At 32.1% G+C, this 27,199-nt stretch overlaps 1 protein-coding gene across 2 annotated transcripts; it reads left to right on the top strand.

Moving 5' to 3' along the window:
- Nucleotides 1-485: 485 nt before the first annotated feature.
- LOC106064328 (rapamycin-insensitive companion of mTOR-like) lies at nucleotides 486-26,957 on the top strand. 2 transcript variants are annotated; one of them, XM_056029896.1, is made up of 36 exons: nucleotides 486-612; nucleotides 725-775; nucleotides 1,135-1,294; nucleotides 1,392-1,523; nucleotides 2,551-2,741; nucleotides 3,378-3,550; nucleotides 3,777-3,835; nucleotides 3,940-4,007; nucleotides 4,274-4,356; nucleotides 4,605-4,692; nucleotides 5,364-5,454; nucleotides 5,798-5,864; nucleotides 6,257-6,337; nucleotides 6,600-6,700; nucleotides 7,579-7,756; nucleotides 8,106-8,210; nucleotides 8,937-8,983; nucleotides 9,376-9,511; nucleotides 9,700-9,759; nucleotides 9,994-10,148; nucleotides 10,746-10,872; nucleotides 11,251-11,415; nucleotides 11,537-11,692; nucleotides 13,244-13,350; nucleotides 14,249-14,336; nucleotides 14,685-14,777; nucleotides 14,881-14,987; nucleotides 15,652-15,748; nucleotides 17,237-18,606; nucleotides 21,254-21,407; nucleotides 22,166-22,226; nucleotides 23,091-23,213; nucleotides 23,339-23,503; nucleotides 24,034-24,154; nucleotides 25,607-25,745; nucleotides 26,075-26,957. In XM_056029896.1, the coding sequence occupies exons 1-36, from the start codon at nucleotides 558-560 to the stop codon at nucleotides 26,183-26,185; spliced, it is 5,265 nt and encodes a 1,754-aa protein (XP_055885871.1). In that variant the 5' UTR covers nucleotides 486-557; the 3' UTR covers nucleotides 26,186-26,957. The 2 variants fall into 2 exon arrangements, with proteins under 2 accessions (XP_055885871.1, XP_055885870.1); XM_056029895.1 differs by having other exon boundaries at nucleotides 24,031-24,154.
- Nucleotides 26,958-27,199: the final 242 nt, after the last annotated feature.

The raw sequence follows: 27,199 nt of genomic DNA, 5'->3' as shown, positions 1-27,199 counted from the left end.
AGGGGGGCATGAGTAATATGATGATAAATGAATAGGATCAACCATGGAAGTGAAATTTATTTTTTATTAAAAAAAAACATGCGAAATAAACGATTTTAAAATGGAAATTCCAAAGGGACTCGACTGTATTTCAGACTAATTAGGCATTAGGTGACGATCACTAAGTAAATCTTGACCCACAGTTTGACTTTATCGACATTGTGTCTCTTGTCTTTTAATTTGATCAATTAGTATCTACACTATTTTGTTTATATATAAATATAGACATCGACAAAATTTAGATGCAAAGTTTCACCGAGTCGTTAATCAACTATTGTGAGTTGATTTATCGAAATCATCTGTCCCTTATAAGACTTTCGTCGTAGGGGAGATGTGACAATTTGAGTAACCAAATCCGTTCACTTTTCCTGGTCAGCAGTGTATTGAGTCTAATTAAGTGTTAAAAAAAAAAAAAGGAAAGGGGTGGGGGTGGCTTACTAAGCTTAGGCTAGACTAGATTTATAAAGATTTTGGTAGTCTAACTTTTACGACAAACATATCTTCAAAGTCAGAAAAAAATGGCGACCGGATCGACTCGCCCGGTCCGAAATCTTAAAGCTGGGCGATATCGTGGTATGCATAATATTGTATTTAAAACATAAATAACAGTTGTCGTTTTATGATTACGAAATTCTACTTTGATATAGAATCTACCATTTACATTAATAATATGTTTTCTTGACAGTTCGACATGAAAGTGCTGAAGATGTTGTCATAAAACTGGATCATAACAAAGGTGATTTTTTAATATTTTTTTGCATGATCATGAATTCATCATTTCAAATTTCACGAATGAATTAGATTTAGATCTAGAATCTAGATCTAGATTTATAAAATAGAATAGATCCAGAATCTAGATTCTTTGATCTCGAGTTCCGTATCTACAATCTAGATCTAATCTGTTGAATCTGTTCTATTTTCTATACTTTTTTTACTAGATCAATCTAGTACTAGTGAGTAGTAGTAACTAGTAGTATACTCATAGTCATAGTCATACTGACTATACTTTTACTTTTGTCTAGAGTCTAGTTACATTTTGGTACAATAATTGAATAAAAGTATTTTTTTCTCACATTTGTATTTAATCTTTTGTAGAGCCTTGTGAGAATGTGAAGGAAATTTTAAAGAATTTAGTCTCTCAAAATGGAGTGCCCAGTAGTAGAAAGACAGCTTACCTCAATAGTTTTGTGAAATTAATCAAACATTCTGGTTATAGCGTTGATCTTGGAGTACCAATACTTGACATCTTGTCATGGTAAGTTGTTCAAAGGAAAGCTAAAAGTATTGTAACTATATGAACTAATAATGTTTTTATATTCTTGATTCTGAAAATGTCATTGCTTGTTTTACAGCTTAGGTATTGGATTGTTGAATGATGCCAAACAAGTCCGTACAGCAACTCTGCGTGTGATTCGTTATCTCTTACCTTATAATGAAACGCTGGATATTTTTTTACATTTACATTTTGATTTCCTAGTTGCAAGGTGAGTTCCTAAATGTAATTTTGTACATTAATGTTTACTTAGTAAACTGGATTGTATCAAATACTAACTCACAGGTGGACTGGTAATTAAGAGCCTGAAAAAGCATTAATGCAATGTGACTGAGTGAGGGGGGGGGGTCACTCAGCTGTTGAAATAAAGACCTTTTGTTCTATCCTTTGTGAAGTCTGGGAGATTTAATTTTGGAATTTTCTCAATTCCATCCAGCTGAAAATGGTATACTACTATATAGGAATTCTGTCAGGAAAAAAAAAAGTAAATATTTCTGTTTTTCATGCTGGTTGGAAGACTCCCTTGCTAACTGTTGGATGTAGAAACAAGCAGAGTTACATCAACACTCTTTGGACTGATAGGTTTCAAGAGAACTTTATTTAGTTACTTATATGCTAATTATAGCTTAATTTAAAGCTTTTGTTCTGAAAAAAAAATATTATTTTGCAGGCAGAATTAAACTGTTTATAGCACAATTAAGATAGTATATTATTTAGTATCCTTTCTCACTAACCATAACATCTGGGTGACCCAGAATTTTGCTTTGCTTCTGTGCTATTTTGTCTTAGAAGGGTTATATTTTGTAAACCTTAATAATATAGTGTCATTATTACAGAATTGACAAATTTAAGTGTTTTTTTTTTATAGATTTAGCTCAATAATTTAAAGTTCTTATCTATTTTTTGTTTCGATTTTTAAAATTTATATACACCTAGAAGTATATAACTTGCAGCTTGTTATAATTACAATGACTTTGTTTTATTCAATTGTTCAAAGATAGCTTCGTCAAAAACTGACTACCAACAATTAAACAGTCATCACCATCCATTATCACTGTCAAATGATCTTCACATTACAGACATTTTACTATTTTTCATATATATACTGTTATAACACAAAATACAATCTTTGTCAATTATATATCAAATATAAGGTTTGGTACGGTAGACTAAATTAAAATATTAGTATTTTATATATAGATATAGATATAATATTTTGACTATGTTTTTCTTTACAGATGTCTTGATGTCAGTCTCGACAATGAAATAGAGAGAATCCATGCCATCAAACTAATCAGACAAATCATTAAAACTTCCCCCAGCAAGTGCCCTAAATCTTTGCTGTATGTCCTTGTTGCCATTGGTAATGATGGAGCTAGTGAGAGAGACAGAATGGTGCGGGTTTCTTTAGAGACAATATGTGAATTGGGTATGTATGCCATCATTTAAAATGAGATAAATTTTGGACTGGACTTGTTCATGTCTGTTTTATATCTGTTGAGGTGTGTATGATGCCATGTTGAGATAAATACATTGTGGAATTGTCATTCCATATTTGTTCTATGGTTTGCATTCTTCTTTTAAAAAAATTTAATTTAACTTGATTAAGCTGTTGCCTTACTCATGTCAAAAGCAAGGTAAAGCTCAGCAAGTACCTTCTCTCTAGTTGTCTGTGTAGTAGATTCCATCTTCTTATCTGTGTCAGAATCTTGTCTCCAGTTTATATCACCAGTGTCATAAATGAAGAGTCTTCTATTTCTTCTGTTCTTTCAGTCTTTTTTTGTAATGATAGATTTGAGATGGTTGCTGGCACTTCACTCAACCCTCTTTTCACATAAAATGAAAGTTTACTTTTGTTCTTGATCATCACTTGAACCCATGGTGTAATGTACTTGTTTTTGTTATTGAATGTTGAATGTATTGAATTTTTATTAGATTGCTTGTGCATGATATGTCTTTTGGAAAATTAGGTGTTACATTTTTTATTTTTAGTGTTTGTTTGTTTGTTTTTTCTTTATATTTTAAAAACTTTATGACACATTTTTGCATGTCTTATTTTTCACAGCATTTTATAATGTTAACCTGGTAGCTCAGTGTGGTGGTATTCAAACTCTCATTTGGAATATACTTGATTGTCATCAGTACCCTCGGCTAAATGAAGCCCTGACATCTGTTATCATATTTCTTCTGAACCAGCCTCATACTAGGCCCTTCATTCGACCCCAAGTAGACTTGGAGGTAGATACTTTATAAAATTATGTTTTATGAACCTGTTTTTTTTTTTTTTTAACTTATTTAAAAAAAAAAATCATATTTATAAGGGATATTTTTTAGAAAATATTTTTATTCAATTTTGCTGCAATTACTGTTTAATAATTCTGCTCTTTAATGCATAAAAAAAATGAGATTGAAGGATAGTTGGTTTAAAATTTTGAAATCCTTTAACTTTTTTTTTTTTCTATAGCGCCTACTAGCACCTTTCACTGACAGTCATTTTCGTTATAGTGTTGAAGATGGAAGAAAGTAAGAGAATAATAACTTTATTTTATATTCACTTTTAAAACATAAACATGCAATAATTATATCATTAGCCTTGTGTCTAACACAGTTACTTTATTTTATATCAGTGAGGAGAGAGATTCAAAATTCATAGCAAGTAAAATGGCAGTCATATCTGTGATGAGATCTTGGCCAGGTAAAATAAAACCTTAGAATAATTCTACTGATATTGCTATGTCACTATCAAAATTTTAGCTGATGTATTTTTTTATTTTTTTTTTAGTCAGTGACTTAAGTAGGCAATATTTGAACACATTTCTTGATATTTTATCTATTTATTGTAACTTGTATGGTTGAAAAAGGGGAAAAGAGTTTTTCTATTCTGTTTCTTATTGATCAATTTACATTTATTCTATTTTAAATGCAATGTAAAGTCAAAGTGCTGTATTTTTCTCCTTAAAGGTCTTATACGTCTATGTCATCCTGATGGCTCAGGGATGCAGTCTCTTATAGGAATACTTTATTTACCATATGTGGAAATTAGAGTAAGCAAGCTGTTAGATTTGGATTGAATTACCTAATTATTATTACAAATATATAAAAATGGGATCTAGACCAGGCATTATTAACTGAAATGAATCACATATATTGTGACTGGAAATTGAGTTGAATAATATTCATTTATATTTTCTGTTATGACAAGTTTAAAAAAAAATTAAAACTACTTATATTCATATTTATTAATTTGTTCTAAATAGATTTTTCTTTGCTTTTTTATTATTTGCATGAGCAGAAGTATGTCTTAGAAGTAATATCAGACTTATTTCGTCTTACATTACCGACTTGGTCAGAAGATTTCGCTACAGCTTTTTCTAGTGTTGGTTAGTAAAATGTTTTAAAAAATTTTCTTTATTTACTTGACCAATATACTGTTTATAGTCTGTGATGAATGTTTACGATAGCTAAGATTTAGTACTTCTTTCAGTTACATGCTAGTTAAGGTGATGAATGAAATGTCTTGTCAATCCCTTCATCTAGTTTATACCTTACAACAACTATGTTGCAGACTAGGATCAATTGGCGAGATTAATTCCTTTGTTCTAGCAATTTGTTTTTAGGTACTTTCATTTGCAATAAAGGTTTTGTCATTTTACTATATTCAATATCATACCAGTGACAGCCATATCTCAAGAGTTCTAAAAAAAAAAAAGTTTAAGTAGTTGCAAGAGTTAATACTGATAGTTACCTCTCATGACAGTAGAGGTCAAAACACAAAATCTAGATTTTGAGCTCATGGTCTTTTTTTAGAAGTATTAAGATATTTCTAAAGGAAGAGAAACAATGCAATCAGGTTGAAGGAATAAGCTGACCATTTGATACTTTGATTTTTGTGATAAAAGAGATGAACAGATAGAGGGGAACATTTTTCTCCAACTAAAAACTTTTGGTGGTATGTTTAGATTGATCACTTTTATATTAGCTCAACATTGTAATGCATTTCTATTATTGGTTAAGGCACAAAGTCTTTTATTTCAAAATGAACTTCTTTTAGATCCTTGTGAGATGAAAGATGCTTGGAAATTGGCAGAGGGCTTTGTAGCAGAGGAGGGAAGAGCCATTCTACCTCACATTTCACCAACCAGGCAAACATTTTGTTTTCTTTGATTTTTTATATTTTTTATAGAATACTAAATAAGTTTTTAATGTAATAAGAATTGTTTAAATAGTTTTTTGAATTAGATTTGATATAGAAACAAACAAATACAAATTCTATTTAGCATTAGAAATGACTTTGACAGATATTAGATACATGTTAATAACATTGCAATTGTTGCTGTAAGGTATCTGGAGAAAAAAATGTTGGTGGTCACAAAACACCACTCTTTTGATTGTTTACAAAAAATAGTTATTCCCTTTACTGGGGTAACAAAAATATTATCACAAATACTTAGAATAGAAAATTAACTTATGATTATCCTTGATCAGACCTAATTTGATAGAAAATCACCTTGCTCTTCTGTTGTCTGCTTTCTTCACTGCTGGCTTATGTGAGGTAAGTTTTCTTTTTTTTTTTTTTAAACTATTAAATTTTGTTCTACTCTTAATATTTTGTTTTTGTTTTTTTTTCACTATGGAAACAAATGTTGGTCATAGTTATCAACAGTGTCTTTTTTTTTCATCTGATTTACATAGTTAATTTGAAAGTAAACTATAAGCTAGCTCTTTTAATAGTATAGGTATTAGGATTATCACAATCATTTCTTTCTATTTCAAGAAAGTATCTTCATTATTTTTAATTGCTATTTCAAACATCCTTGAATTCTGAGTTTTCAAAGGTTTCTCTAAGAATCTTTGATACAAGTTGTATTTAAACAAGGCTAGGATAAGAACACATTAATTAGGAAAGTTTTGTTTTTTTTCACTATTACTGTTTGTTCTTTTCAGGCATTGATAGAAGTTGTTATTACTAGTACAGGTCCACTATTTAACAGAGCTGTGATCTTGCTTGGTGAATTGCTTCACATGGTATGAACACAAATAATTAAATCTGATTCTGTAGATTTTTAAGGAGCCCCACTCGCTATTAATGTGTAGAGGGATTGATAATACATTTAGTTTTACTTTAGACATTTGGCTGAAACTAAGGACATTTTCAGAAATAATTGCTTAAATGAGCTAAGATAATGATGTTTGAATATTAGAAATAACTGATCAGTAGTGATTGCATAAGGATTTAATTATATGGGACATAAAGGTTTGATAAATGACATTATATGAAATATTTCAGGCCAATGTTCTTCTCCCACAAGAATGTTTACATCACCATGAATGTCTGCCTACATTGATTTCCATAGCTTCATCAACTGAATCTGGTGCTGAGAAAAGACAGTGAGTGAAGCATTATTTCTTATCAAATTATTTAGGCTTTAAGCAGGGCCAGATTTGAAGGCCTGGAAGCCCTGGGGAAACAAAGGAGCTGAGGCACTATTTTCCAAAAAAGAAACACTTTTTTTTTTCTATCCATCAAGTCTTTAAAGAATTTATAGCCAATAAATAACATTTTTAACAAATGTAGTAATTTGTTAAGTCAAATACAATTGATTAAAAATTAAATTACATCATTAAGGAATGAAGCTGTGCTAGCTTTTTTTTTAAACAAAAAACCGTTAATGATTTCGCTTAAATCTACTCCCGGAGTAAATAACTTTTAATACTAAGTAGGCTTTTAGCTTCAATATTATTGGTAAAATGCAAAAAAAAACCATCAAAACTTAAAAGTTGCTAACCCTTTGAAATTTGGATTTTTTTTTAATCTCTATTGTGGGGACCCCTCTTTTGTGGAAGCCCCATGGTAGCATCTTAACCTGCCCTCCCCCAAATCCTGCCTTGGTTTTAAGTATCATTAGAAATAGAAAAAAATGAATGTGCTGTTGCCTGAAAGTGAAATGAAATTCTAGTTACATGTTGTTTCAAAAATATTTTAACTCCAAGGGCATGAATATGCCAATTCAACCCAAAACCCTATGCCCTTTAAGTCCACATATTTTTCACTCGTGATTGTCATTAAAAGATTTTTATACAAATTAATTCTTGTCTTGTATAATTAGCCATTCATAGTGGACAAAAAATATTTTTTGATTCAAAATGCCTAGTTAAAATAATTTAATATTTTAATATTGTAATGACCTCCTTAATATGAACTCATAGAGAACACAAAGTAACTGCTTTATTCAATCTTAATATTGATTATTTATGTTCTCATCTAGCCAAGCATACCAGGCAGTGATGTACTTAACAAGATTCCATAAAATGATGAAGAGGAAAAGTCGACCCTGCACTGTGTTCCTTGACCAGTTGCTGCAGCATGCAGGAAAGATGTCTGAGGCCACTAACAAGCATTGGATCCTGCATCGTGAGAGTCTCTCTCATTATTATTTTAAAAAGGTAATTTTTTTGTTGTATTTATTAGAGTCTGACACATGACTTCATGGATAAGACACTCATCATTTTCGTAAACTAAAAGAGCTTGTAGAAAGTTCTATTCAGCTTTTCCTTAACTTTCAAGATAAAAAAGTTGGTCTAATAATAGGCTATCTGTCACAAACACACATACTTCCACTGATTTGGATTTTTTAGGCTTTAAGATTTGAATGAAAATGCTATAGGCATCAACATCTTTGTCCTGAGCTCAATGCTCCAGCCCTGCATGGAACTTTGCTTTGTATTCTTTTGTAGACTTTTTATGCATTAAGGTCATTTGAAATGATAAATTGACTTACTATTAAAATGTCAGGTGACTGGTGATGAAATGACTGTTCAAGCTATTCGTGACTCAAAAGTGAACACAACAACAAACAACACTGAATGGAACTGGCCTATTATTGCTGCTTTGTTAAAGGTACATATGACTAGTTAATTCCTTAAATTTAACACATTCTTATTTCTATCAGTTTCAAGATCAGCTTTGCACCTAATAAAATATTCTTGCCTTTGCTATAACAGTAAAATACATGGAAAAGGACACTCAACTTTAAATTTTTCACATGCTGCAGACATTTCTCACATTTTTATGAAACTGTCAAACCTCTTCTTATAATGTCTCAGCATATCCCACTGCTGCACAACATAGCAACCCAAGGAAACCCTGTATGGCAGTGCTGATCAATTTAGAACATACTACAGCAGCAAAAAGAACATTAAAATCCTGTTACTTTTACTTGTGTTTAGCTTATAATAATTAGAAAGTCTTTTAAGTAGTTCATAATAACTAATTAGTATAAATGCGATACAAGTTTATCTTAATACTACATATATTAACATTAATAATCAGTATTAAACATCAAATCAAAATAGTTTCATGGTACCTAGTCTGTTTCAAAGACTTGGTTTGGCATTTAAGCCTTGGAAATAAGACTCTTTTCCCCTCTTTTTTGTTTATATCTTGGTTGTATGACATCCATAAATTATTGGGTGGTTCTTATAGTTTCTAAGAAATCAAATATCTAATGCTGAAGTTCCCTTTGAGACCTAGGCTGTAGGTTAACAAGGGTTTCATATGGCTATTATGACTAGTCACCTATTCTTTCTTAATACACGAATATTAAACATTTTTGTGTGTTTGCAGTGGCCAGATGACAAGTTCAAGAAATTGGATGATCAGAATCAACACAGGTAACTTTTTCTTTTGTGCAACAATGTGTTCATTGTAAATTTATAAGGACTAGTTTTAATTTACTTATATTTGGTTTTAATAATTATATGTGTTGCTAGGTGACTTGTGTATAAAAAAATATATATAGTAAGGCAAAACATCGCCTTATCAGTGTCATCATGATTTTACTTATCTTTGTGACATAAACCATCTTTTAAAATGTATAGGCTATTTCTGCATAAAGATTGAACAGTGTAGTTTGGAACTTTTATGACAAGATCTACAAAGCTTAGATTCACTTTGAAGCATTTTATTGAGCAGTCTTACAAATATGTATTATTTTATGAACTTACTCTTCACTTTACTTCCATCTCTACACATTCCTTGTGTAATTCCATTGACTGTTTTGCAGGTTTATCAAGCGTTTGGTCTATTTCTTCAAACCAGAAAATGATTTGTTCTCAAAGACTGACATTACTGATCCAAACTTAAGGAAGATCTGTGTTGTGGGATGTCATCTTATTGATTTCCTGATCTCATCTAACTCAGTAACCACACAGTTTCAATCAATTTGAATACTTTTTTAACTTATCAAAATTGTACACTTGAATATAAATAATTAAATGTTGATAAATTAATAGAGATATAAATACAGTAAAACAGTTTTACGTTTTTGTTTCCTGTAAAGAGGATGCAATTTTTCATATCATTTCATTTGAATTTCTTCTGTGCCTAGGATGAAGCTGAAAAATTGATCACTGAGTTGTTATCAGATATTGCTGAGAATCTCAAGGAGGTAGAGTAAAAGTACATAGACTTACATAATACATATGATTTAAGTCTGGTCTAGAAAAAATGTCTTTTGTGGTCTTTGCACTCTTGTACTTTCTGTAGGCCAACATTATTATTGTAATTTTTATCCGCTAAATTTTTGAATATATGCAAACCATATACCATATATACAAAAACATGGTAGATTAAATGTTGGACATTTTTGTCTTTTCAAACTTGTACTCCTTTTTTTTTCCAGGTGACTAAGTTGAATGTACCAGTAGATGAGAATGCAATGTTTGGATCCAAAAGACTTCAAGACAAAATGTGTCGTTACTATTTTCTCTTCATCGGAAGACTATCTGCCACAAAAAAGGGAACTGTGCATTTAGAAAAAAATGGAATCATACAGACGTAAGTTTCATCCAGTCAACTTCAGGCCTGTTAGCTGTTAATAGTCATTTAGATACAAGTCTCATCCAGTCAACTTCAGGCCAATTAGCTGTTAATAGTCATTTGGACAAACTTTATTTGATGGGACTTGTTTCTAGTAAATAGTTAAAATGAACTTTATTTCTTGGAAAAAAAACATGTTTTAGAACTGTGCGTTATATACAAAAAACTAAAAATTAATAATAAAATGACAATTTTCATGTAAAAATACTTGAAATATAGAGTACATTTATTCAACAATCAACATTTCATGTCAAATAAATCCTGTATGGGTACTAAATATTATTTCTGTAAGATTTGATTGATATTAAAGTCTAAACTGTTGTATGAAGATTGACAAAACAAGTTTGAGAGAAAAGAAAATATTTCAAATATTCTTGTAAAATTGTGTATTATTTATTTCAAAATAGTAAGACTTTTTGATGTGAATAGTGTTATATTTTAAAACATTAATTGAATTAAATATATAAATTAACAGAATAAGAGTTACTTTAATATAATTTTTGGCACAGAAATCAATTTAGGCTGACTGTTTTTTTTTTACTATTTTTACAACAGCCTCTTAGAACTGATGTCTCCCAGTACCAATATACTTTATGTGAAGCTTGCCATTTCCTGTTTGAATTATGCTGCTGATGGTTCCACTAGGCCTATTTTGTCTAAAGCATTGACAGCAACCCAAGATGTAAGATACTTTTATAATTAGCTGTAAACAGAAACACATGATATGGTGAAGTAGTTGTTTTTTACATAAATTAGTTTTGCTGTATATATTATTGTTGTATATTTAACATATACTCAAAATTTGGTGGAGTTTATTACATGTTCATTATTTAAAAGGAAAAAGAAAACTGAGAAATTATAAAGTTAAACTAAATATTATATATTTTTTAATTTATCAAGATCTTTTTTTTTTCTTTAGTTAAAAACTAAAACCCTCACTATTTCAAACAGTAATATCAAAGTTCCAGTTACTTCTACATTTTTCTTAAGTCCTAACCTCTCCCTTTTATAATTTAAACTAACATCAACTAGATTTTTCATTTCTTTTTCATCTGCATAGGTTTGTCGCCTGTATGCTACCAAATTATTGCGTGTGTTGATGCGGGCCTGCACTCCTGGTTTCAGTACATGGGGTATTGAGCTACTTATAACTCAGCTATATGACCCAGAGAAAAGTATTGCAATGTCAGCAGTCAACATTTTAGATGAAGCTTGTGACAATGAGGTACTTAGATCTGTTTTTTTCTGTAATGGGGAATGTAGTCTAGTTTGTAATTGTAATTTGTATAATTGGTTTTAAATGATGCACCTTGAGTTGTATAACTGTTTGTTTGATTCTGTGTCAGGAGTATTTAAAAAGTGTCATCAAGTTGAGGCCCTCACTGCTTCATCTAGGAGAGAAGGGAATTATGCTGTTAACTAGATTTGTTTCCAATGTCCAGGGATTCCGTTCTCTCAATGATGCCAACTTTATTTCCTCTCAACTTGAGCAATGGCATAAGGTAATCCATCAACTAATACTAAATAGAACCTTACTTTTCAACTTGCACAAAATAGTCTTATGGATTAATAAGTTTACCAGTGGTATATTGCTTGGCTTCTTAACTAGGGGTCTCGGATTCAGTGAAGGCTGGAATTTTGAATATCTGGATTTATTAGAACGCCGCTGAGTCCACCCAACTCTAAAGGGTACTTGACATTAGATCAGGAAAGTTAAGATGATTGGTCATTGTACGGGCCACATGACACCCTTATTAACTGTCTTTCAAAGATACAAATAACCTTTACATCATCTACCCATAAATCGCATGGTCTGAATGGGGTATTTTTTTTTACCAGTGGGTAAAATATCAATATTGAAATATTAGCCACAAGAAGAAACAAAGACCTGGCTTTTCCTGAGTAGACTTGATTCCAACTTAAACTGATGGTTTCCACTTTGAATCATTCTAGGGATCTCTTAGTTGGTAGCATTGTGTAGACAAACCAAGATTTCCACCTTGATTCAAACTGATTGCTGACTTGTTAGGAATGTGTACATCTCTTGTAATCTTGTTTTTAGCATCTTGTTCAGGCATTCATGGGATAGGGGTATTTGTATTTACTTTTGCCTAAATACAAATTGGTTAAATCTTGAATTAAATTGTGTAGACAAACCAAGATTTCCACCTTGATTCAAACTGATTGCTGACTTGTTAGGAATGTGTACATCTCTTGTAATCTTGTTTTTAGCATCTTGTTCAGGCATTCATGGGATAGGGGTATTTGTATTTACTTTTGCCTAAATACAAATTGGTTAAATCTTGAATTAAATTGTGTAGACAAACCAAGATTTCCACCTTGATTCAAACTGATTGCTGACTTGTTAGGAATGTGTACATCTCTTGTAATCTTGTTTTTAGCATCTTGTTCAGGCATTCATGGGATAGGGGTATTTGTATTTACTTTTGCCTAAATACAAATTGGTTAAATCTTGAATTAAATTGTGTAGACAAACCAAGATTTCCACCTTGATTCAAACTGATTGCTGACTTGTTAGGAATGTGTACATCTCTTGTAATCTTGTTTTTAGCATCTTGTTCAGGCATTCATGGGATAGGGGTATTTGTATTTACTTTTGCCTAAATACAAATTGGTTAAATCTTGAATTAAATTGTGTAGACAAACCAAGATTTCCACCTTGATTCAAACTGATTGCTGACTTGTTAGGAATGTGTACATCTCTTGTAATCTTGTTTTTAGCATCTTGTTCAGGCATTCATGGGATAGGGGTATTTGTATTTACTTTTGCCTAAATACAAATTGGTTAAATCTTGAATTAAAAAAAAACAAAAACATCACTGCTACTATCTCTGTTTGAACTAGAAACCTTCTGTTGAGCAGAAAAATATTTGCCACTTTCATCCTTTCATAAGGAAATCTACTTCAACCATCTCAACATTACTTATTTTCCTAATTCAACTTAATGATTTAAAGTAAATCTATTTAATCAGTAATGATTTAAACAAGTTTCAGTGAATTTTATACTTTTTATTTTCACCTTCCTGATGCAGTCTTTCAATAAGCAGTATGTAGATATAGTTGAGGAAATGCTGAATGAGGCTCTTACTACATATGAGAAGTCATTTACTGGGTCCTGCCCTAGAAGATCTATTCTCAAGTAGGTACATTTCTGTCTGGTGTTGTAGGCCTATTGCTATTCACTTACCAACAATAATTACCATGTGTATTAAACAAAATATGATTGGTTAATACAAATCAGTATTTCCAGACATAGGTCTAGTGTCACAGTATCCAAGCGTAGTTTAACAATTCACAAATATAATTGACACCAAATTTCCAATTTTGCCCCCTTTTTTACACAGGCATTTTAAATTAAGAATAATCTGGATGCTCTTTACTGCATAGTTAAGCACCCTTGACCCTTGGGCTTTTAGCACTTTTTTTATTTCTCCCATAAGCTTTCACTGATTTCTAGAATAATTGTGTGACTAAAATAACCTCTTTTTTTTTTTTTGGTGACCCTGACACATTCTGTTGTGTGATACAAAATATATATAGTCTTGTACAATTACCAGTAAGGTCTTATATATCTTATAAAAATATGTTTGCATGCAAGGCTATCTCAAGTCTTGGGAGCTAAACTTGATTCCACCAAGCACTAAAGGGAAGAAACTGGAAACAAGCAAACTAAAAAATAAAAATACTTTTTAAAAAAGCTTATACAGCTATTTCCCTTATCTATATCTATAATTGGTTCATTTTGTTTATTAATTCATGCTTTGTTAGGAGCAATTTTTCAACTTATCTGAGAATGGGAAGTGGGAGAAATAATGAGTACAAAATTTGTACCTGAGAGATAGATGGAGTGAGTTGATATAAGCTTTTTTAAAAAAAGAAGGAACTGCTTGTGATTATTAGTCTGGCCACCCTCTGCAAACCATTGATTCACGACTGTGAGTTCTGCTGCCTATGCCAGACCAGTGTGGTGTAGGACAGTCTTGATCTCAGATATATCTATCCATACAGAATGAAACTAAATGCTGTGTATATTGCAGAGGTCCCAAGAAAGATGTGTATCTTCCAGTACATTTGTATGGTCAGCTTACTTTACATGATGAGGGTCTAGATGTATTACGTAAACAGGTAGAAGTTATATTTTGTTATAGTACTATAAGTATTACATTTCTTTCTTGAATTAAGTATGTGGCCTGTGGAATTCTATCAATATTATTAAGTTATGTAAAGTATTTGGCTTGTGGAATACTATCTGTCAGTATTATAGGTATTTCTTGTGTGTGCATTCCAATGACTTCGTGCTCAGACTGGTGTAGAATACTATCTGTCAGTATAGTAGATGTTTTTAAAAATTTGTTTTAAATTGTGGTAGCGTGACTATTTGTTTATAGTAGTTTTCTTTTAACTAGCATTATAGAAAATGTATCTCCCTTAGTCTACTTATCAATGTACTTACTTGTTTGTGTTAAATTGCAGGATTGTATCAAGGAGTACTTGCAATGTGTCATTGAACAAAGAGTATCAAACAATACAGAGATCACTGAATTAAAAACAGCTTTATGGGCATTGGTAGGTTCAGCTTGAACTGATTTGATAGACATCATAGGACATTGATATGGATGTATATCTTTGTGTCACTTGGTAATATGATAATAACATATATATTCCACAGGGCCACATTGGAATGTCTTGTGATGGTTTGGCTTGGCTAGAAACTGAAAAGATTATACCTGAAATTATTCGTCTAGCTGAAGAAAATGGAGTATTTTCTATTAGAGGGTAGAGTTGATTGAAATTGGTGTTTTTTTTTTAACACAACCAAGAAAATATATCCCCCACCCCTTCCCTTCCAGCTCTAACAGAACTACACCTCCCCCCACCCCCTAGCTGTAACAAAACTACACCTCCCTTGGGTCATGGAGTATGATTATTGAAATATTTCATTTTTTTAAAATTATAAATAAATAAAAAGAGGTACAACAGCAAAACACCCATGTTTAAAAAAAAAAAAGGTTACAATGATAACTGAAACCAATTTTAAAACTTTTCTTATGTATCCACTTCCATCACTGTAAATATTCCATTGTCTAAATCACTAGAAAATCTATAAGCAGGAAAGAAATTGTATTAGAAAGCATCATTTTGTGATAACTTTCAGTGAAATATAAATATAAATCAAACATTTTATGAGCAGTGTAAATAATGTCATTTCTTTTAAAGCTTGAAGGCTGTTATTTGAATTCCACTCCTTCCCCAATTTCCTGTCTGTTTTAATGTAGCAACAACTTTATGACTTATTATTAAATATTTTCTTCTATAGGTCTTAAGATAAATATATTGTTGGGCTGTTACTTGTTTTTTTGTTGTTGTTTTTTTCAAAATTGTATTTTCTTAAGATTTGAGTTTATGTTTTTTATTACTTACATTTATTATCTTCTAATAGAACTGCCTTCTTTGTGCTGGGTTTGATTGCTAGCACTAGGAAAGGAACAGATATACTCAACCAACTTGGCTGGGAGTCAAGGTGCCATACAAGAAAAGTATAAGTTCCATTTTTTTTTCTTCTAAATAGTATTGAAACAAAAACTGACTAGTTCCTATGTGTATCTCTGCATGCACAAGCTCCCTGAGCCACAGCTATAGGACTTTGTCTTTTCAGTCGGGCTTATATCATCCCTTTAGCACACTAATCACCTATTCAGTCTGTATTGATCTTCACACTTTCTAGTTCAGTGAGTGCTTTTAGTGCCTCTTAATATCTTGGTCTATGAGCTTTTGTAAAACAGATGAAGTAGGCCTTGGAGAGTTTTTCTATGCTTAAGCATTATCCTCTGTGGCTGTTCACACACACACATAGAAAGATCACCTATGTGTTGACAAGTTTACAATTTTCAAATAATATTATCTTATATTATTTTTCTTGTGTACTTTTCATTTACACATTTTGGATTCAATGGTGAGCAAAATTATGTACATTATCCTGTATTAAGTAATATACTTTTTATTGTTTGTTGAGTTTCCAATTTTGTTTTGTAAATTCTTATATTTAAAAAAAAAAAGGAATGTTAATGATTACACAAGAAATCAACTTAAATTTGAAGTGGCACAAATTTAGATATTAAAGCTTCAACTAATCCTTTAACAAGGAAATGATATAGATTTTCATTTGTTACAAATTACTTCCCTTGTTTGTGAAAACCTCTCTAAAGTGAGAGTGGTTAATATTTAATGTTAGTTCATGGTTCATTAATATAGTTGACAAAGTGTTCCCTGTAATAACCCATTTTTCTGCAGCATCTTCTTTGGGCATTGTGTTGTTTTTGTTGACATCTTGCTGCAAAGTCTTTTTGTTTTCAAGAGTTAGAAATTTGTATTGTCTCTTGAAAGAATACATATTGAAGAACTTGGCAATGCCATTCTGTTTAGAAATTCAAAAATAGCTAGTAATAGTGATTATGTACGTTTTTCTGGTGTGTGTGTGTGTGACAGTGTAAGATAGGAGGAATAGGAGATAATTGGTGTAGGCACACTCACCCAGACGAGGCCAGTGGATGCCATATAAACACACCTTTTGTGATGCTAGCAGCTCATTGAAAGATATCACACATGATATGCTATAAAATGAGTATATCATACTTTGAATATTTAAATTATTTGTCTTTAAAAGTGTTTTTACCACCCACATCTATGATTATAATAATTATTGTATTATCACAAAAATACCCTCTAAAATTAACATAGCTCCTTATTACTAGACTATGACTAGTGATGCAGTGGTAGTACGATTTGAATATTGAGGTAAGCCTCCTAAGATACAGTCCTTTCCTTTGACCACATTTGAAAGCCAAAGTTTTCATTTTAACCATGACTAAAACCAGCATTTTGTTTTTCATAAATACCTAAATACTTTCATTACAATTTTTTTCTCAATGACCTTTATACTCCTGCAACTTTTTTAAGTCATATCTGATAAACAAAACGTGATTTAGTTTTTAATCAAAGAAATTTTTTTTTATTTTTCTTTCTAGGAAATTTTTCCTGTACTTGATCAAGATGGCTGGATGCATGGTCCAGTGGAAGAAGCTCTTTTTAACAGTGACAGGCTAGCATCGAGCAGCCATCAAGAAAATCATCGCATTTCTTCCATGGGCAGCATGAGTCTCTCACTGATTCAAGAGGAAACATTCCCACGTAAAACAAATCCTTCTGCTGCCGATTTAGGCGCATCATCCGTCCCATCCACTAAAGACCCGAACCAAAGACATTCGTCTGCAAGCTGCCAATACACCATGGGCACTTTAAATGTCTCAAATGCCACTGGTTACTACAAGACTTCTTCCCATGACTCTGAAAACTATAATAAATATCAGTCTTTACCATCCAGGTCTCAATCAGAGCGTGGAGTTTCAAAAACTTTTGGGGACATACGACCTCGTGCTCAGACTGGTGACAAAATAACTCTCAGGGCTTCTCATCCCTCTTCACCATCAAAGTATGATTCAGTGCCTATAAATATAAACTCGATCACTTTAGATGTGACTGATCAATATACATCGAAAGAGCCCACCAAAGTTAGGCAATCTACTTCTCGTGACTCTATTCAACTGATTGCTTCCCCTATTGTTAAATTAAGAACTAGTTCAGATGAGGATTCTGCCATCCTTGATAACTTTGGTTCTCAGCCCAATGATATTGGCACATTATTAACTGTTGAATGTTCATCTGTGTCTTCAGCAACTGTAAATGGTTCTTTACATTCCCATAATGGAGCTGATAGTGTATCAAACAAAGAAACATCTGGCAGACTTTCAGTTACCCCTGACACTAATGCCTCCAAAGATGTTGTGAGTTTTAAAATGGGGGCGCCTTCACTTCTTGTCGGGAAAGAGATAAGTGGCACTGAGAACTCATTTCGGAGCAAGAGTAGAGGAAGTAGTTTCAACACTACGGACACTAGTGGTGTTGGGTCTTGTGACTCAAACACCTTACCAGCACCAGGCAGCATCTCATCAACATTTTTAAACAATGCCTTAACCCCCATCCCCAGCTCCTCTTCCCTCAGCACTCTGACAGGTACCTCAACTCTCAAACTGCCAGTGGAACCTGTCAAGGAACCAGTGCACCACTCTGTGTTACAGCGAAGCCTTTTCAGACTTTCCCGCATTCCCAGTGCCAAAAGACGCTCAGCATCTCCTGCCCTTGGCATCACTGCTAATGGGGGTCAGTCCTTTACCTCTCAAAGAGATGCTCTGGGATATGCTGCTCTCAGAAACATTAAAAGACAACGAACGTATAGTGCTGAAGGTGATGGGGAGGTAACATTACTAGAGGCAACCTCATTGCATCGTACAATCAGCCAGGACTCAGAGCTTAGTGTCGAGAGCAATATGTGGCTAAGGTTAGAGCATGTTTTTAACGTGTTAACTTTTATTGTGATAGAATGGTGTTTAAATGCGGTACAATGCCATAGGAAGTTACCAGCAGTTGTTAAACTTTTGTATGTGATGGGTACTTTATGTCTTTACATAACAAGAAGATAATCTGCTATATATTTGCAAATTATCACAGACTCATTAATCTCTTAAACATACTGAGATTTCATACACAGGTTCCATTTACCTCCTAAGTGGTTGCTAAGAATCGGTTTCGACAGATTCACAACCTCATCACCGAAAATTGTGAAAAACCGCAAGCTTTCTATCAAACCTTTGTTTTTATTTTCAGTATTATCCAAAAGACCACAGTCTATATATAAAGTATAGAAGAAGCACATAAGTAGGACTCCCTGTATTTTATTTCTTTTCCCTAAGTGCTTTCCTTTTAGATGCTGACTAAATAAAAAAAAAAAAACTAATCCTAATACCATAAAAAAAGATATATCTAGATCTATTATTTCGCTACATTCAAAAGAGGTCAAATAAACTTTTACAATAAATAAAACCAGATTGATATTTCTTTTTATATTAGAGAAGACCAAATAAATTTTGAGTAGGGAATGGGAATGTAGAATTCAATTGGCACCTTCGGCAAATGTTTTTTTTTCTCTATTAGCATCAAAAAGATAGAACTAGATCTGTTGTCATTTCGCTATATTTAAAAAGGGTCAAATAAACCATTACAATTAATAAAACCAAATGGATATATATTTCTTATTTAGAGAACACATAAATGTAGTGAGGGAAATCGAATGGGAATGGCGCCTTTGGAAAATGCATTTTTTTCTCTAGGCCTGAGACTGATGGTCTAAAGAAATGTTTGTGATGTCTAATACCATATACATTGCTTGCTTTAAGATTAAAGGATGAAAAAAAAAAAGTAAAACCAACCAAAGTTGCTATATACAGAATTCAAAAGCTGAAAAGCGCATTAGAGGATGCATAAAAAGTTAAAGATTTTCATTGTAATAAAAATGGGCAGAAGAGTGTGAAAGCCCTTGTGTGTTTGTGTCACTGTGTATGTATGGGGGGTCATGGTCCAAATATAATATAGATTGAATGGAGAAAAGGAGCAGATAAGTAAAAGTGATACTAGATCGCACGGACCCAAAGTATGTGTGCATATATGTGTCGGGGACGTGTCATGAAGTGTGTCTTTCCAAATCAAGTCAAAAGTCTATGTCAAAGAAATTTCAATGCACAGGTTTTTAAAAAAATGGGGGTTCCAGGGAGCAAAAAAGAGAGAGCAGACTGTGAAATTTTATCCTAATAGAGATACACTAATTTGCAGGCTAAAAAAGTTTGTTATGTTGATCATTAAAATGTGGCCCGTTTATTAAAATTCAAAAAAAGAAAATTTGGTGTTCTGGCCATAATAAACAATATAAAGCCTGGGAACAAATCAATGGGTGTATCCAGTGTGTTAAGGTTAGGCCTGCTGTGTATAGCTTGTCTTGTTTGTTTTTGTTTTTATTTTTTCTAAATATTTTTTAATGAATATGCTGATAACACAGTATATTAAACCAACCATATAAATCAAGTGTTTATGAGAATTTTTTTCCTTTCTGAAGGCATTCAAACTTTACAGAATTAAAAAAAAAAAAAAATTTTTTTTTTTATAGTTATTTCTGCTTAGGAGTTAAAGTCAGGAAATAGTTGTAAATTATATAAATATTATTAATTTATTGGTTGTGTGTGATCTATTACCCATTCTTGTTCACCTGTTGAGATCCAGTAGCTATACTGACAGTTATTTGAACCATTTGTTCCTATGTTTTGCAATGAGACTTAGGGTACAATACAAACATTTTTATGTCAAAAGAGTAAATGCAAATCCTACATAAACAATACTATTGAAGAGAGTCATTGCATTTAAACTATTAAAAATACAATTTAATTATGATTTAAAATTAACCTTTTTTTCCAGTGCTAATATAGTGAACATATTTTATTCATGCTGGGATACAACTAACATCAAGATACTTTTAAAGATCTTAATTTTTTTTTTAATTAATAGAATTATAATGTTCATATCATCCCAAAGATTCATCAATTCTCCCTAATTATTATTATGACTCAATTCAATTAGCTTTTGGATTTATATGGTTTGAGATAAGGCCAAAAATGTTTTTTTGCTCTGTTTTTTTTTCCGAATTATGCTTAATATTTCTCAATAAATTTAATGGGAGTGATTGCTACACCTACTTAAACCATTTGCATCTGGTTAGATAACTATTTTTTTGTGTTAAATTTGAATAGAAAAATTTTTTGTGGCATTTTACCTGTCATGTGACCAAAGAGACCAAACCTTAATATACAGCTGCAGTCACAGGTTGGGCATCTGTACTCACCAGACAGTGTAGCACTTTTACCCTTATTTCTACTTCTGGTGTGTAAGCCATCTGCAATTCAGGACCTTTTTTTTATGCTTGGTCTCCATCTGGATCTATCCAGTGCCTCATTTTCACAACTGTTTTACATTTGGGACTAATTAATTTTTTTTTTTTATTTAAAAACTTGTACATTAAAGAAAAAATTTAGTAATAATAAGTTTTGTAAATAGAGCATGTATCTTAAAGTTGTGCTAATATTTCTAACTATTTTCATCAGCATGAGACGAAATGTAAGTAGTGTATCATTACAAGAACAAGATGTGCCTTCATCACCTATCTCAAGTCTCAATAGGGCAGCCTTCAAGCCTTTGTCACCTAGCAATCGATTTGTTGGCATAACTCTTCCTGTAGATATCAAAATGATCTTTGAGGTTTGCTATAAATACTTTTGCCTCTTGTTAGGTGTATAGACTTTTGTTTATTTTTGGTCTCTTAAATTATTTTCCACGTTTGGACTGAATTTTGTTTGCCCTTTTGCAGTGTGCTACCATGTTCCAATTCAACTTGTATTACCTTTTTTGTTTATTCTCAGAAAATGTTATATTATTTTTAGAATTAAAGGAGAACATATGTATGCCATTTTTATGTAGCACAAATGAATGTTTATGAAACCAAAAAATATTTTAATATTGGTTTATGAAAATGTAAAATTAAAACTGGCCAACTGTGGACAAGTCAACTCTAGATCTAGGAAATATATCATGATTCAAATTAATAAAGATTATTTTTTTACGATTTATTCATATTTTCACACAACTTTATATATATACCACATTTAAGAAGTACATATGATTGTTTTCATGGATTGTCCTGAGCACACTATTCCATGTCTCTACCCTCCAGAACGTCAATGTAAACTATTGACTTTTTCAGCCTCCCACTCTTTCACTATAAAAAGGTTGAGAGAAGAAAATTCCTGATGTTTAGCAAGATATGTTTTAAGCAATTAAAAACATGGGAGAAAAAAAAAGAAAGAATTACTTTTAAAGCCCTAGGGCCAGGTCAAATCAAGGCTGGGAGTTTTGTTACGGAGACAAGGAGTTAAAGTTTTGGACTTCTTTTATTAAAGTAAACGTAGTCTACAGCCATTATTTAGATGAAGCTGTCATTGTATTACCATTTACTACAGGACACAGAAGCTGAGACATTAAGAAAAACTTCAACAGACTTAGACACAGGCTCAGCCTCTGGTAAAATTTCTGTTTCTAAAGTTTTAGTTCTTTGTCTTTTTTTTTAATTTTAATAATAATAAAATTTGTAAAAAGACAAAACAATTTTTTTTTCCACATAATTTCTTTTATGATGCCAATTCACCTAGGAAAGCTAATGACTTTTTGTTAATTTTTTTTAATTTAAAAGATTTTGGGGAGCAAGTGTATCTTTATTTTATTTTAATTCAATGAGTACTCACACAAAAAGAAATGCTGAAACCTATAAAGTTCCCCTTTCAGACCTTGTGGTCTATAGGGCAGACGATGTAAAGGTCATCTGTTTCTGTGGCCTAAGGTTAACGAGGGTGTCATGTGGCCAGCACAACAGCCAACCGTCTTGACTTTTCCCCAACTAATGTCAGGTACCCATTACAGCTGGGTGGACTCAGAAGCGCCCAAAGATCCTGTAATTAAAAATCCCAGTCTTCACCAGGATTCGAACCAGCTGTTTCGAAAGCCAAGCTCTTTACCACTCAGTCACCATGCTGAAAACTGTACTGAGTCTTAATAATTTTTTTTAATGCAGCAGAGCTATGAAAAAAAAAAATTTAATTTTAAGTTTATAGTCAAAAGTTTTTTTTCTACATTCAACATTATGGTATACCTCTATTTGTTGCTTATACTCAACATAATCTTACTTAGGTTAAATTCTATTAACTACAGTAGATTTTAACTAACATTTTAAATAAAATCTACAAATGATCCACATTTTTCTGTAGTAGTAAAATAATACATTTTATTTAGTTTTAAGGAACACTTGATTAGATATCTATATTTTGTTATTTATAGTCCAAAAGCTGGTGTTCCTATGTTGATTACATATCTATACTTTGATGCTTGCAGACAGTCTAAAAGCTGGTGTTCCTCCATTGAAGAAGGAAATGTCCTTTGAACACACCACAGAGGTCTGTATTGTTTGCAATAGGTACAGAAAGAAAGCAGTACCAAGCTCATTAAATACTTCTTGTAAGTTCAAATATAGCAGATAAACTTATCAGATCATTGTGTTACTGAAAACAAAAAAACTAGACAGTCACAGTATTAAGATGATTTGGTACAATGCAACATCATTTTATACATATATATTATAGATACAATATCAAAAGGTCAGGATACAGAGGCAGTAAAATTAGACCAAAGTGATGCTGTCCACTCCATGTTTGATATAGTTCGGACAAGGGGAGGCAGCATGAATGACCATTCATCTTCTGCCACTCCAGGCAGCCAGACAAGTGGATCAAGTGGTCATGAAACAGGTTTGTTTATTTAATTTAGAATGCTATCTTTTATCAATGTCAGCATGGGAAACGATTTGTATAATCCATGCATCTGTGGTGAATGTCAATGGATATATTCTATTGTAGAACATGTTAACTGAATTAGCCAGAGAAAAGTGATGAAGTAGCTATTAGTAGGGCTTATATCTATAATTAACATGATTGACTAGATTAGAACATAAATAGGAGTACAACATAGTATTTTCTAGAGAATTTATTACAAGTGAGGGGTGGTTGCTATGGCTTAAAAATATCTTTGCACAAATAATTATCCTCTATTTCTAGAACACTACATTAACCACATACTCCAATTTTTACCATTAGGGTAGACTGATAGATAAATTCAAAAGCTCATGCTACATTTCAGTTCGCAAACAGAAAGAGTAATTTTAAGTTGTTGAACAATAACAGAGGAACTAAACAAGAAGTCATAGAAAAAGAAAAGCTTTCTTTTAATACTCTTGCCTTAATGAATGACTGTAATCCAACAAACTATTCTTGTGCAGCAGAGAAAAAATTACGGGAAGACAGTGAGGAAGGAAGAGAACTGATCCGTCTGGAAGTCATGAGATTGATTGTCAACCTGGGCAGTTCTGTAGGCTTGAAGAGTTCAGAGACAGGACTGCTAAGGTAAAACATGCGTGTCACTCATTAGTTTGTAAATTAAGTTTTGAGACAGACAGCTTGGCTTGCTCTTTATTGGGTTGTGTTATAATGAATAATGTACATCTTCCCATGCAATTATATCAGTTAGAGGATTCTTTGGCCTCATGAACACAATGTACTTGTTAATGAAAAACAATAACAGATAACAAACCTCAAATTAAAATTAAATAAATATGACAAGAATAATTATGTGTTTAATATTGAATTCAAATAAATGGATGTGCAATGCCTAACTAATATTATTAATTAAATAACCAGACTAAGCCAACTGAACCTCTTAATATAATATTCTTTGAATTTCATATACTCTTAAGACAGGGCCTTGAGACATCACACACATTTTCAAACATAATTTTAACTTAAAGTCTTTACAAGAACATATAAATAAATGATATCAAACTAGTAACAAATGAATGATGGGTGTTAGAACACATAAGTAGATGACATTAAATTAGTGAACATTCATTCAAAGCCTTGTTTGCTGCTATATTACTTTTTAATTATCGATGAACACTTGGATATCTCTTGAGAAATGTGATCTTCCTAAATAAATTGCAAACTGTTACATCTGACCTTTACTTTTGTTTTTGGTCAATAATTTATATCTTCATGGATTTATGGAACTTAAATTGGTCAAAACAAGATTTAATAAAAGAATGTTGTTTAGTTTGTTTATATGTTTCTGAGTGCTGTAGTTCTCCCGTCACTCTTTTATGCATCAGAGTCCTGAACCTTATATTCCCATCACATCAAAAAGCTAAACTCCTTCCACCTATGCTGTCTAAGGAGTATCCATAAGATGTTAAACATGAACTGTGTCAATGCGACAGTAAAAAGGTCACAATTTCGATGGGCGGGACATGTTGTCCACATGCCAGACAATCACCTTCCCAAATGACTTATGTATGGGGAGTTGTTTGCAGGAAAGTGCTCCATAGGGGATCAATACAAGTGCTATAAAGACACTCTCAAGAGCTTTACAATCATCTTCATGTTCATAGGATGAGAAATGTGCTCATCTTCTGAGGTTTTCAGAAATGTTCTGCAGGATGGCAGGGAATGAAAGTGGGCAGGGTTTGAACTCTGGATCATTATTACAACAGTCTGAAGCACATGACCAGGCAGCTATCCATGAGTGTTAGACCTCTGGAAGTGCTGTACCATTTTTGTGGCCAGTGCATCAGAATTAGATTATTGTTTCAATGCTTCATTTCCAATTGCTTTCCTTTCCATTAGGTTTTGTGTACCAGTATTTGAATTATTTGTTTTGTTCTAGTTATGCTCTTTGATCAGGTTCTATGTTATCCACACATTATATATTACTAAATCTTATTTAAAGGATGCAATATTTTGTTGATGCTGTAAATAATTTCACCATAAATTTGAACTAACACTAATGATGTCTGCTCTCCACAGCTTGAAGCAAAGATTCCCAAAGTGTTTTCAAAGTATTTGCTTTTATTCTGAAGTATGCCATTTACTGTCTACATACTCCTATAGACTTGTGGCCAGGAGATTTATACATGAGTTGTTTGATGAATTAGACTTAGTAGAGGTTAGTGCCAGTCATCTCATTATTTACACTAGTCATTATCTATTTCATTTATATTGGACATGTAGTTGGCTAAGTCAGGGGAAGTCAGGATATAACTATGTGGTTTTCATTTTTCATTGTTTTATTTCAAAATTTCTTTTTAGTGTTGTAACATCTGTATTATCTGTTGTGGTAATAACATCTGTATTATCTGTTGTTGTGATCATGCATATTAAGTTTTATTTAAAATGAAATTTTCAGTTAATATTTGTGAGAGCTTTATTGGATTACTGAAGACTAAGGCTTTGTTGATAATAATTTATTAATAACTATTTGTTTTTTGTTCCTAGCTTTTAGCAGCCCCCTGTCAGTATCTAGGCCTAGAACTAGACCCAAGTCCACATATGGCCCCCATCAGACAAGACAGCTTGGATGATTTTCAGGACTTTTCATTTGCTTAGATGCACAAAGGAAAAGATGAATCTAAGAACAGAAGCTAGAGCTGAAGTTATTTTTGTGCTGGGATGAGTATCACTTTAAACATAGGCAGCTGTATCTTTGAGCTTTTGACAGGACAGATTCATCATTCATTTACTAAAGAAGTAGGACTGCGCTAGGACTTCTGTAGTGTGCACATCTTAGCCTTGCACTAACTTCTCATGTGTGTGTGAAGCTGATACTCCAGAACATCCCTATACAACTATCATAGAGTACAAACATTTTTTTTTGTCATCATTCCATGTCAAGATTTTGATGTTTTTTTTTTTTTCAAGACAAGTGAACTGTGTACATATACATTATCTGTGATTCACTAATCAAGACCCAGTCAAAATGTGTGTAGTGATAAACTGATGCATTGTATTTATTCCTCAAGTATGCATGTGTTATTGTGTGTGCAGTGGTGGTATGTTGACATCGAAGGAGAGTACCTCATAGCAATTTTGAACATTGCTTTTATTTTCTTTTTGTATACTTATTTTATTGTTTAAACTCGGCACCTCTACCTTTTTTTTTTTAATTTGTATGAGCCACTGCTATGTATGAGTGTACAATTCATGTCTCAGGGTTTCTGGACAAGTGGAAATATAGTATAGAATGTTAAGGAATGATCTGTGATAAGTGTAAATGGTGCTTTGTGACTGACAGCCTAAAAGATACTGCACAGTGTTTTTATACTAAAGTAACTAGATGTAGAATTGACTTCTCTGACTGTTAATAAATAATACACATGAACTTTTAAGCCATTTTGTGGTAAACTAAATTAATATGTGAATTTTGTTCATCGATTTAGTTCTTATTGCAGCTGATAATTTCATAATTTTCTTTCTTGCAGTTGATATTTCTGAATTTAATTTCTTATTATACTTTGTAACATTTTGTTCATGTTTAGATGTTAAACTGGCACACCCTTACTCCTAACACAAGAGAATCTTTGTGCATGTTTGCTTTATACTTTGAATCATTTAAAAATTTAT

This window comes from Biomphalaria glabrata, chromosome 5 (genome assembly GCF_947242115.1).
Source record: "Biomphalaria glabrata chromosome 5, xgBioGlab47.1, whole genome shotgun sequence".
In the NCBI taxonomy this organism is placed as follows: Eukaryota; Metazoa; Mollusca; class Gastropoda; family Planorbidae; genus Biomphalaria; species Biomphalaria glabrata.
The sequence above is the reverse complement of the archived record's forward strand: the minus strand, read 5'-3'. Positions and strand labels throughout refer to the sequence as shown.